Source organism: Pelodiscus sinensis, chromosome 7, assembly GCF_052426305.1.
Source record: "Pelodiscus sinensis isolate ZL-2025 chromosome 7, ASM5242630v1, whole genome shotgun sequence".
Lineage (NCBI taxonomy): Eukaryota > Metazoa > Chordata > Testudines > Trionychidae > Pelodiscus > Pelodiscus sinensis.
Window position 1 is genome coordinate 246,330 of NC_143058.1, and position 12,350 is coordinate 258,679.

At 51.2% G+C, this 12,350-nt stretch overlaps 1 protein-coding gene across 6 annotated transcripts in view; it reads right to left on the reverse strand.

Moving 5' to 3' along the window:
- Window positions 1-12,350, reverse strand: part of LOC102447238 (unconventional myosin-X-like) — a 316,165-nt gene that overhangs the window by 73,484 nt on the left and 230,331 nt on the right. For 5 of the 6 annotated variants that reach the window (XM_075914469.2, XM_089779563.1, XM_089779564.1 and 2 more), the window contains one exon: window positions 2,492-2,686. The exons of the other annotated variant lie outside the window; for it this stretch is intronic. In XM_075914469.2, coding sequence (XP_075770584.2) covers window positions 2,492-2,686 — 195 coding nt within the window. The remainder of the gene's footprint in view (window positions 1-2,491; window positions 2,687-12,350) is intronic. 6 annotated transcript variants of the gene reach the window in all.

The window sequence follows — 12,350 nt, forward strand, 5'->3', positions numbered from 1 at the left end:
CAAAAACCTATAGGACAGTGGTCCCCAACCATTTGGGGTTGCCTGGCGCCAGGGGGCGTGGCCATTCGCCCGCCGGGCGCCCAGGGGACCCCCCTGGGCGGGGCGGGGCCCCCCCATAGCCGCATTCCCGGGGCCGGCGCTGGCGCTCTCCCCCCCCCTCCAAGCGCCGCGCACCCGGCGCTCTCTCCCAAGCGCCGCATGCCCGGGGCCGGCGCTGGCGCTCTCTCCCAAGCGCCGTGCGCCCGGGGCCGGCGCTCTCTCCCCCCCTCCCTTCCCCAAGCGCCGCGCGCCCGGGGCCGGCGCTCTCCCCTCCCCCTCCCCCATGCGCCGCTGGGGGTCAATCCGCGGCGCCCCTGGGGCCAGCGCTCACCGTGCACCACACGCCCGGGGCCGGCTCCAGCACCGCGCATGCGCCACGTGCCCGGGGCCAGGCCAGCCCTGAGCACTTGGCGGGCGCAGACAAATGCCCCCACGGGTGCCATGGCGCCCGCGGGCACCGTGTTGGGGACCACGGCTATAGGAGAACACGTCAATCTCCCTGGACACACAGTAGCAGATTTAAAGGTAGCCATCCTGCAGCAAAAATACTTCAGGACCAGACTTCAAAGAGAAACTGCTGAGCTATAGTTCATCTGCAAATTTGACACCATCAGCTTAGGATTAAACAAAGACTGTGAATGGCTAGCCAACTGCAAAAGCAGCTTCTCCTCTCTTGGGGTGTGTCTAGAGCAGTGTTTCCCAATTGGTGCTCCGCGGTCATGTTTATACTAATGAGTCACGGGATATTAAAATCTCAGCTTCATTAGCAATTTTGATGTGCTTGATTTGCATCCCTCTGTCGATAGAAGGATGCATTCTAGATGTAGCCTTGGTGTTCACACCTCCAGATCAGCTGCTAGAAGTGGGCCTCATTCTCCTTGACTGAATTAACCTTGCATCTGACGAAGTGGGTCTTTGCCCACGAAAGCTTATGCTCGTACACTTCAGTTAGTCTCTAAGGTGCCACAGGACTCCTCGTTGCTTTTGCAGATTCAGACTAACACGGCTACCCCTCTGATACTTGAATTAACCTTGTTATCTCTAGCCTTATTCTTGCCTGCATATTTATACCTGCCTCTGGAAATTTCCGCTAGATGCATCTGATGAAGTGGGTCTTTGCCCACGAAAGCTTATGGTCCAATAAATCTGTTAGTCTATAAGGTGCCACAGGACTCCTTGTCGCTTTTGCAGATCAAGACTAATACGGCTACCCCTCTGATACGAAACAATAGTTAGTAGTTCTGCAATTTCACATTTGAGTTCTCTCAGAACTCTTGGGTGAATATTTTCTAATCCTGCTGACTGCATCAATTTGTTCCAAAACCTCCTCTACTGACACCTCAATTTGGGAGGGGTCTCTTTTTAGCTTTTCTAATTATATCTTTACACTTCATTTACCAGAGTTTATGCATCTCTCTGTTTTCTGGACCAGGACTTAACTTCCACTTTTAAAGGATGCTTTTTTGTCTCCTTGCTTCTTTTACATTGTTACAGTAAAGCCTGTGCTATTTGGAACTTAAGCATCCAGAAAACTGTAGAAACCGGCAAATTTTTGACACCTGGGGAGGGGCGAACAGCAGCAGAAAGCAAACATCTCGGCTTTCCCTGCGGCTTGTGGCCTCCCCTAGCAGGCCCCATCCTGACCCCCGCACAGCTCCCGTGCCCTCCCTCCCCTGTACACCCCACATGGCTCTCCCCCCACCCCAGATAACCAGAATTTTTAGGTTACCGGCATGCCCTCATCCCCAAGCATGTCAGATAACACAGGTTTTACTGTATTTTAAGCTATGATGGCACTTCTTTGGCTTTCTCACTATTTTTTTTAATTTGGGGTACATGTTTAAATTTGAGCCTCTATTATGGTGTCTTTTAAAAAAGTTTCCAAGCAGCTTGCAGGGATCACTTTTGGAACTGTATCTTTTAATTTCTGATTAACTAACCTCCTCATTTTTTAAATTTCAGAGGGGTAGCCGAGTTAGTCTGTAACTGGAAAAACTTAAAAAACAACCAATAGTCTGTTAGCACTTTAAAGACTAATGAAACATATAGATGGTATCCTGAGCTTTCATGTGCACAGCCCACTTCTTCAGATGACCAGAGTGTTGGAATTCCAGAACCAAGAATAATAATCATGAAAGCTCAGGATACCATCTACATGTTTTGTTAGTCTTTAAAGTGCTACCAGACTGTTGTTTTTTAAGTTTCTCCTCATTTTTGTGTATTTCCCTGCTTTAAAATAAAATGATACAGTGTTGGGCTGCTGTGGTGTTTTTCCCTGCACAGGGATGTTAAATTTAATTATATTACATCACTATTACCAAATGGTCCAGCTATCTTTGCCTCTTGAACCAGATCCTGTGCTCCCCTTATCCTGAACCCTTCTCTCCTTTGGTCAGTCACTGATGGGAAGGCTGTTCTTGAAAACTGAATTTCCTTTTTCTGTCTCTCTTACCAGTTTCTTTAAAGACTCTCTCATCAGCCTGGACCACGGAGCAGAGGCTGTTGAGAACAAGTGTACCAAGTTTGGTGGCTGTACGCTCCGAAGATTTGTAGTAATCAAGGGCAGTGTTAGTCAACACAAACCAGCGCTTCTTCACCTTCAGAGAGGATGTCTTGGTGCTGCTCTGCACTTCCTTATGAAGCCAGCCTAATGGGAAAGACACACAATAACCTTTACATTCTTGGAGATAATCACGGATGGGAAACTGCCACACTCCTTCCAGTGGAACCCTCCAGCTCTCCCTTGTTGGTTGGATGTGCCCAGATCTCATGCTCCTCCCAACTGGCCTCTGGTGGGCCCTCCAGCTTCCCTTATACTCTAAAGGGCAAATATCCTCCATAGCCTAGTTAATGTCCCTCACTGAGCACACTACGGATGCTACCGGTAATAAACTGGCATGTCCATCTGGAGTAGTTTGGGGATGTGAATTACTAGCTGATTATCCAATAAGCAAATGCGTATTGGCATGGCTCGACGATCGCGGAGAAAACCACTCGCCAGCCCTGCACCGCGCATGCACAAGACCCGCACTGTGGGCGAACGGGGAAACCGGCTGAAATCTACTCACCACTGGCTAGTTGACTAGTCGCTTCCTCCCCTTGCTGTCTCTATCAGAAAGAGGCAGCGGGGGGCGGAGGGGAGAAAAGAGGGGCTACTTCAAAGTGGAAGCACCGCATGGAGCCCAGGACCAGACCCTGGGCTCCACATGGAGCTGCTGCTATGAAATGTCGTGTACAGTCTGGGGCAAGCTGGCCCGGGCTGCTCGCGGCATTTCGAAGCAGCAGCATCGTGTGGAGCCCAGGATATGATGCTTTGAAACACTGTGTGCAGCCTGGGGTCCCCAGCTGGCCCACGCTGCATGCAGCATTTCAAAGCGGCAGCACCACATGGAGCTTGGGGTCAGCTGGGGAATCCCTCTGCTGCTGACCCTGGGCTCCATGTGGCACTGCGGCTTTGAAATCCCGTGTGGCGCCTTATGCATAACTGGTTGGATAACTGTTTCCAGAGACTAGTTATCAATGGTTCACAGTCATGCTGGAAGGGTATGAGTGGGGTTCCGCAGGGATTACTTTTGAGACTCACTCTGTTCAATATTTTCATCAACAATTTAGATAATGGCATAGAAAGTGCGCTTATTAAATTTGAGGATGACACCAAACAGAGGGATTGCAAGTACTCTGGAGCACAGCGTTATAATTCAAAATTATCTGGACAAACTGGAGAAATGGACTGAGGCAAATAAGATGAAACTGAATATGGACAAATGCAAAGTAACAGGTGCAGATTCACAAAGGGATCCAGTTTGAAATTCTCTGGCTAGAGCCTGGCTGACCCCTCACTTGGTTAGCAATGGAGATGAACAGATGGGTGGATTTCTGGAATGGCCTAGTTCTCTCTAGGTAAAAGGCCAAGGCCCGCTGCACTTCCAACATCCAGCACTTCTCCTCACTTGAAAAGTGGGAATTGGAACTGGGAACCAGTAGGAAAATGTCCTTGTCTAAATGGAAAGCTGACACCACTTTCTGTAGAACATAAGAACGGCCATACTGGGTCAGACCAAAGGTCCATCTAGCCTAGTGGCCAATACAGATGGCCCAGAGCAGTGGTCCCCAACGCGGTGTCCGCGGGCACCATGGTGCCCGCCGGGCCATTTATATGCGCCCTCAGAGCAATCTGGGCTGGCCCCGCCCCCGGGCGTGCGGCAGGTGCCAGCCCCGGGCGCATGGGTGGCCCCTGCCCCGGGGTTGCGGCGCATGCCGGTGCCAGCACCGTGCATGCAGCACCTGGGCGGCCCCTGCCTGGGATCACAGCACATGCTGGTGCTGGTCCTGGCCCCGGGTACGCGGCACATGCCGGTGTCGGCCCCAGGGCGCACAGCGCCTGGGCATCCCCTGCCCGGGGTCGTAACACATGCCGGTCCCGGCCCTGGGTGTGTGGCACCTGGGCAGCCCTTGCCCAGGGTCACGGCACATGCCGGTGCTGGCCCCGGGCGTGTGGCACCTGGGCAGCCCCTGCCCAGGGTCGCTGCACATGCCGGTGCTGGCCCCGGGCGCGTGGCACCTGGGCGGCCCCTGCCCAGGGTCGCGGCACATGCCGGTGCTGGCCCCGGGCGCGTGGCACCTGGGCGGCCCCTGCCCAGGGTCGCGGCACATGCCGGTGCCGGCCCTGGGTGTGTGGCACCTGGGCAGCCCCTGCCCAGGGGCGCGGCTCATGCCGGTGCTGGCCCCGGGCGCGTGGCACCTGGGTGGCCCCTGCCCAGGGTCGCGGCACATGCCGGTGCCGGCCCCGGGTGCGTGGCGCATGCTTGGCCCCACTCCCAAGCACGTGGCTCATGAGCGGCCGCGGCCCCGCCCCCAGACGCCCGGGGGGACCATTGCCCCAGAGGAAGGGATCACAACAGGTAATCGACACATGATCCCTCCCCTGTCACCCACCTCCAGAGAAACAGAGGCCAGGGACTCTATCCCTACCCATCCCGGCTAATAGCCATTGATGGACCTAACCTTTATGAATCTATCGAGCTCTTTTTGAATTCTGTTACAGTTCTTGCCTTCATCACATTCTCTGGCTGGATGGGGACAGAGCTGAACCTTGTCCTTATGGAAAATCATATATGGTGGCTCCAAAGTCAAGGCTCAAAGCTCTGAAACTCATCTAGCCAACACTATCACTAGAAGGATGGCTCCCTTCCAGGATTTGTGTGACCAAGAGCACGTGGCCAGTGGTTCAAACAGGGGCCCTATGAGTCTACATTATTAGGTTCAAGTCCCATGAAGATACTGTGGGTCTGACCACAGAAAAAAGTTGTTCTAGATCCTTAAGAAACCTGCCCACTATATTGCAGGAGAGGCCTGTGTGGTCCTGCAACAGGGGTTGGAAGGCAAAAATGGCAGCCAGGTGCACCTTAGAGGAGTGTGCCAAACTCTGGTTCTTCAAATGAAACAGGTCATGTAAATTCGATTGGATCAGGTCCATCATCAGGGAGACGCCATTGCCCAGCACCCAACGTGCAAACCTTGTCCACTTAGCTGTGTAGTTTTTGCTCTCAGGAAGGACGTGGTGAATGCCCTCAAAGCAGGTCTGTTCCTCTGGATTCAGCCATTCAGTGCAGAGACACGAGGTTGGGGTTTAGGAGATGGCTGCAGTCCCGGGCCAGGAGGCCTGGGCATAACGGCAGCGGCTTTGGTCGGAGCACGCCAAGGTTTGACGGGGCCCCACACCAATGTTGATGGGGCCATACTGGAGCTATCATAGTGACTGTGGCCTTGTTCTTTTTGATTTTCTGTAGGACCTTGATGAAGAGCAGAAACGAGGGGAACCACTTAGACCAGATCTCCCCTGCATGACAAGAGGAAGGTGTCCAAGATGCAGCCTGCACCCAGACCACACTTTGAACAGAATAGGGAGCCGCAGTGGTTTTTCCTGGTTGTAAACAGGTACACCCAAGAAGTGCTCAAGCTCTGGAAGACCATGTGGGTGACCTCTGCATGCAGCGTCACTGATAGTAAGAGGAGAAGTCTGTGAGAGAAGTTGGGGCTCCTAAGCTTCCAGATAGATATCGTGCATGATACAGAAATCCCACAGTGTGAAGGCCTCCTGGCAGGGCCACACAATGGGCTCCTCCCTGTCTGTTGCTACAAACCCTCAAGGCTGCGTTGTCTGTGACAACTCTGATCACTTTGCCTGTTAGGTGGGGGCAAAAGGCCTTGCACACAAGATGCACTATCCGAAGTTCTTTGATGCTGATGTGCAGGCCCACCTCTTCTGGGGACCACATGCCTTGGGTCCTGGTATCCCTGAGATGGGCTCCTCCCCTGACGTCTGACATGTCCATTATCAGCTCAACAGCAGGGCAGCGGCTCTGGAATGGGACTCCATAGAGCATGTTCCCCACAACTGGAAGGAGACAAGTATGGGATTGGGGATGGTAAGAACATAAGAACAACCATACTGGATCAGACTAATGGTCCATCCAGCCCAGTATTCTGTCTGCAGACAGTGGCCAATACTAGATGCCCCAGAGACAGGGGACACAACAAGTAATCCTCACGCGATCCCTCCCCTGTCACCCACCTCCAGAGAAACAAAAGCCAGGGACACCATTCCTACCCATCCTGGCTAACAGCCATTGATTGACCTAACCTCCATGAATCTATCTAGCTATTTTTTAACTCTGTTAAAGTCCTTGGCCTTCACCACATCCTCTGGTAAGGAGCTCCACAGGTTGACTATGCGCTGAGTGAAGAAAAACTTCCTTTTGTTTGATTTAAACCTGCTGCCTATTAACTTCATTTGGTGACCCCCTAGTTTTTAGATTGTGGGAATATGTAAATAACTTTTTCTTATTCACTTTTTCCACACCAGTCATGATTTTATAGACCTCTATCATATCCCCCCTTAGTCTCTTCTTTTCTAAGCTGAAAAGTCCAAGTCTTTAATTTTTCTTCATATGGGATCCATTCCAAACCCTAATCATTTCTGTTGCCCATCTCTGAACCTTTTCCAATGCCAATATATCTTTTTTGAGATGAAGCGACCACATCAGTACTCAGTATTCAAGATGGGAGTGTACTATCATTTTCTATAGAAGCATTAAGATATTTTCTGTCTTATTCTCTATCCCTTTTTTAATAGCGATAGAAACGTAGTCGTGTTAGTCTGGGGTAGCTGAAACAAAAAACAGGACTATGCAGCACTTTAAAGATTAACAAAGAATAAACCATCTTGTTAGTCTTTAAAGTACTACATAGTCCTGTTTTTTGTCCCTTTTTTAATGATTCCTAACATTCTATTCACTTTTTTGACTGCCAATGCACTCTGAATGGATGTTTTCATAGAACTATCCATAATGACTCCAAGATCTCTCTCTTGAGGAGTTGTAGCTAAATTAGTCTCAATTATATTGTACGTATAATTGGGATTATTTTTTCCCATGTGTGTTACTTCACATTTATCCACATTAAATTTCATTTGCCATTTTGTTGCCCAATCACCTAGTTTGGTGAGATCTTTTTGAAGCTCTTCACAGTCTGCTTTGGTCTTATCTATCTTGAGCAGTTTGGTGGTATCTGTAAATTTTGTCACCTCGCTTTTGACCCTTTTCTCTAGATCATTTATAAATAAGTTGAACCAGATTGGTCCCAGGACAGAGCCTTGGGGTACCCCACCAGTTACTTCTCTTCACTCTGAAAACTGACCATTTATTCTTACCCTTTGTTTCCTGTTTTTTAACCAGTTATCAATCCATGAAAGGACTTTCCCTCTTTTCCCATGAAAACTTACTTTGCTTAAGACCTTTGGTGAGGGACCTTGTCAAAGGCTTTCAGGAAATCTAAGTAGACTATATCTACTGGATCCCCCTTGTCCACATGTTTGTTGACCCCCTCAAAGAACTCTAGCAGATTAGCAAGGCATAATTTCCCTTTACAGAAACCATGTTGACTTTCCCTCAACAAATTATTTTCATCGATGTATCTGACAATTTTATTCTTTACTATGGTTTCAACTACGTTGCCCGGTACTGACATTGGACATACCAGTCTGTAATTGCCAGGATCACCTGTAGAGTCCTTTTTAAATATTGGTGTCAGATTGCTTCCAGTCATTAAGTATGGAAACTGATTTAAAGGTTAGGTCAGTGGTCCCCAACCTTTTGGGGCTGCGCGGCTGGGCGGGGGCGGGGCCACGCATGCGCCGCGTGCCCGAGGCACAAGAATGGCTCGGGCTGGCCCTGGTCACTAGGCGGGCGCACATAAATGCCCCGGTGGGTGCCATGGCGCCCGCGGGCACCGCGTTGGGGACCACTGGAATAGGTTAACCACAATTTCCCATTTAAGTTCTTTTAGAATTCTTGGGTGAGTGCCATCTGGTTCCGGTGACTTGTTACTGTTAAGTTTATCAATTTGTTCCACCACCTCCTCTAATGACACCTCAGATTGAGACAATTCCTCAGATCTGTTACCTAAAAAGAACGGCTCAGGTCTGGGAATCTCCCCAATATCCTCAGCCGTGAAGACAGAAGGAAAGAATTAATTTAGCTTCTCTGCAATGACTTTATCATCTCTGAGTGCTCCTTTAGCATCTCGATTGTGCAAGGGCCCCACTGGTTGTTTAGCTGGCTTCCTACTTCTGATGTACTTAAAAAACATTTTATTACCACCTTTGGAGTGTTTGGCTAGCGGCTCTTCAAACTCCTTTTTGGCTTTTCCTATTATATTTTTACACTTCATCTGGCAAAGTTTATGCTCCTTTCTATTTTCTTCACTAGGATTTGACTTCCACTTTTTAAAAGATGTCTTTTTATTGGTCACTATTTCTTTTACTTGGTTGTTAAGCCACAGAGGCACTCTTTTGGTTCTCTTACTGTGTTTTTTAATTTGGGGTATACGTTTAAGTTGGGCCTCTATTATGGTGTCTTTGAAAAGTTTCCATGCAGCTTGCAAAGATTTTACTTTTGTTATAGTACCTTTTAATTTATGTTTAACTATCTTCCTCATTTTTCCATAGTTCCCTTTTCTGAAATTAAATTCTATAGTGTTGGGCTGCTGAGGTATTTTTCCCCACCACTGGGATGTTAAATTTTATTACATTATGGTCACTACTTCCAAGTGGTCCAATTATATTTACCTCTTGAACCCCTTAGCACTAAATCGAGAATAGCCTCTCCCCTTGTGGGTTCCTGTGCCAGCTGCTCCAAGAAGCAGTCATTTAAGGTATTGAGACATTTTATCTCTGCATCCCGTCCTGGGGTGACGTGTACCCAGTCAATATGGGGATAGCTGAAATCCTCTGCTATTACTGAGTTTTTTTTATTAAAAGCCTTGTCCAGCCACTCCCTGTGCGAAGACGGATCCCAGCCACATTTGCATAGGGTGCATGTGGAGTCTGGTCAGCTGGATGGCGTAGGTACATGCCACCGCGTGGCCCAAGAGGCACAGACACATTCTTGACAATGTCACTGGCAACACCTGTGATGAGATCTGCCAGAGCCTGGAACCCGTCTCTGTGGAGGGACACCCTGGCAATCTTGGCGTCCAGTATCACTCGGATGAACTCTGTCCTCTCTACTGTGCTAGCGTGGACGTTCACGAGCACATCTGGCAACACGACTCCACACCTGGGACCTGGAGCTGCCTTTGACCAACCAGCCATGGAGCTCTAAAAGTATTTGGATGCCCGCATGCTGGAGGTAAGCCGCTGCTGCCGACATGCACTTGCTGAAAACCTTGGAGTTGCTGAGAGGCCAAACAGGAGGACTGCAAACAACCACACTCCTGACCTGCCACAAAGTGGAGGAAGTGCCTGTGGCCCTCGAAAATGGAGATGTGGAAGTACGTGTCCTGAAGGTTGAGGGCAGCGTTACAGTCTCTGGGATCCACGGAGGGGATGATGGAGGAAAAGGAAACCATGCGGAACTTCAGCCGTGCTAGTTACTAGTTGAGGTCTCAAATCAAGGATGGGTCGGAGACCTTTTGCTGCAGGGATCAGAAAGTGCCAGGAGTAGAAACCTTTGTTCCTGAACTCCACAAGGACAACTTCCACTGCTTCCCGAGCAAAGGAGCTGGTGCACCTCCTGTTTGAGAAGGTGCATGAGGCCAGGGAGCAGGCAGGCAGGGTGGAGAATAACTAAAAGGTGTGCCCTTTGGAGGTGGAACTGAGAACCTGGCACATGCCAGAAAAAACAGGAAAGGTGGTTGGAGAAGGGAAGGGAACCTGAATCTTTCAGGCAGACTGGCAGGTCGCCCCCCGTTCTTGCTAGCCTATTTGCCCTTGGATAAGCCTGGCTGCCAGAGGGGCACATTTGATAGGGTTTGAATGATTTATGAGAAGGCTCCTGGCAGGGTTGGCTCCCTTGGTGCCAGGAGGGCCAGGTTATAAAGGCCAAGTGTCCTCAGTCTCGCTCGAGAGTCCTTCAGACTGTGACGCTTAATGCCTGTCTGCTCCACAAACAAGGCCTTGCTGCAGAAGAGAAGATCTTGCAGCAAGTTCTGGGCCTCAGTTGAGAGGCCAGACAGAAGAAGCCACGACACTGCATAGAGATCGTGGAAGCCACGGTTCAAACACCTCCATCTGCAGCAACAGAGGCCACTTGAAGAGCCGTTCTGGCTACCATGCCCTTCTCCAGCAGTGCCACAAGCTAAAGTTGTACCTCCTCCAGAGCATCTGATGCTTTGCCACTCAGCTGAAAACTGGAGGATGAATACATTCTTTGTCCAAATAGTTCCAGGCTCCTGGCATCTCTATTTTTAGGGGTTGTCACAGCTTTCCTGTAATGCTCCCTGTGGTTCACGGCCCCCACCACCAAGAAGTTGGGGTTGGGTGGGAGCATAGGTGTGACACCCTTGGAGGGATGAAAACTTACTTGCACTCTGCCTGCTTAAAGACAGGGGTCAGGAGGGATGGGGCTTGCTGCAGGATGTGCGATGTGCATGCCAGCCCCCCATGGATCGGTAGTGCCACTCTGGCCACTGCTGCAGCCGATAGGACGTTGAACAAGGTACCAGGCGGTGCCCCTAGCTCTTCTGCCATCAAGCTGAGGATGGAGGCTAACCTCTTCAGTGGTTCTTGGTGGGCCTTGATGTCCTACTACGGGACGGGAGGGGAGGGGCCATGATAGCCTCCAGCAGGGATGAGGAGGAAGAGGGCCCCACATCCAGTGTGGGCACTGGTGCTGCCTCTTCTTGTGGGGCTCAAGGAGACACCGCCATTGAGGGCTCAAGCCACGTGCTTGTCTGAAACTCCAGTTCCTGACTGGGCCATGTGAAATGGATGAGCAAGATCTCCAGGAAGACCAGTGGTACCATGGAGCCGGCAATGGACCCTGGTGCCATTGTACCTCCTGTGGCTCCATCTTTGCCAGAGGTCCTGCCAGAAGGGGTTTGTCCAGGTTGGAGCCCTGGACTGAAGATGGGCTACAGTCCTTGTGCCATCACTTGGCAATCGGGAGATTGTAGAGGTGCGGTGGGAGCAGTGCCAAGCCTGAGACCACAAGTCCAGGGTAGAGGATCTAGAGCCTGAATGCTCCGGCAGCAGCTGCGGATGGCAGAGCAGGACGACCTGCGGCCAGCAACCTACACCTAGCACTTCTCAAGTGGTGCAGGGACCACAGCCTAGAGCGTGAGGCAGAGCGTGACCGGTGCCCATAGCTGGGGCACCTTTGCAGGAGGCTGCACAGCTCACATGGGCTGGCATCTGATGGAACCGATGCTCTCATGTGATGAGCAGAGCATGTGCCTCCAAGGATCCATACTCCTGCATCAGGGAGCCATGCCACGAGCCGTGTCTTGGAACCCAGGGATAAACAGGGTTGGCCTTTCCTGGGTTGTCTCCTGGTGATCGTGGGCTGGTGAGAGGTGCCTTTCACTCTGCAGAGCCCAGTGCTAATGCAGAGGGGAGCCCACTGTGCCGAGCCCGACTCTACACCCAGAATGTGGAGTCGTGGAGGCCTAGGATGCCTGTACTGGCAGAGACAGTACCTCCTGTGCAGTCTGCAGGGCCTCCGGCATCTGACGTAGAGGCCCGCTGTTCAGGGAGGGAGGGATGCAGTGGGCTGGAGTGCTCTGCTCTGCTCTGCTCTGCGGCAGGCACCACAAGATCAACAGAGACTGGGAGCTGCCCGACATGGATCTGCACTTGTCTGCCGCCTTACCCCCTTTTTCAGAGCTGGGGACAAGCGGCCCCTTGCCGCTCTCCTTGGCTCCTCGTCGGGTCTGGGAAGGGGCGCGGTGCCGACTGGTGCATGGTGATGCTGGGGCGCTATGCACTGAGCCCTGGGAGTCCAGCACAGACTCAAATCAATGCAACAGTGCCA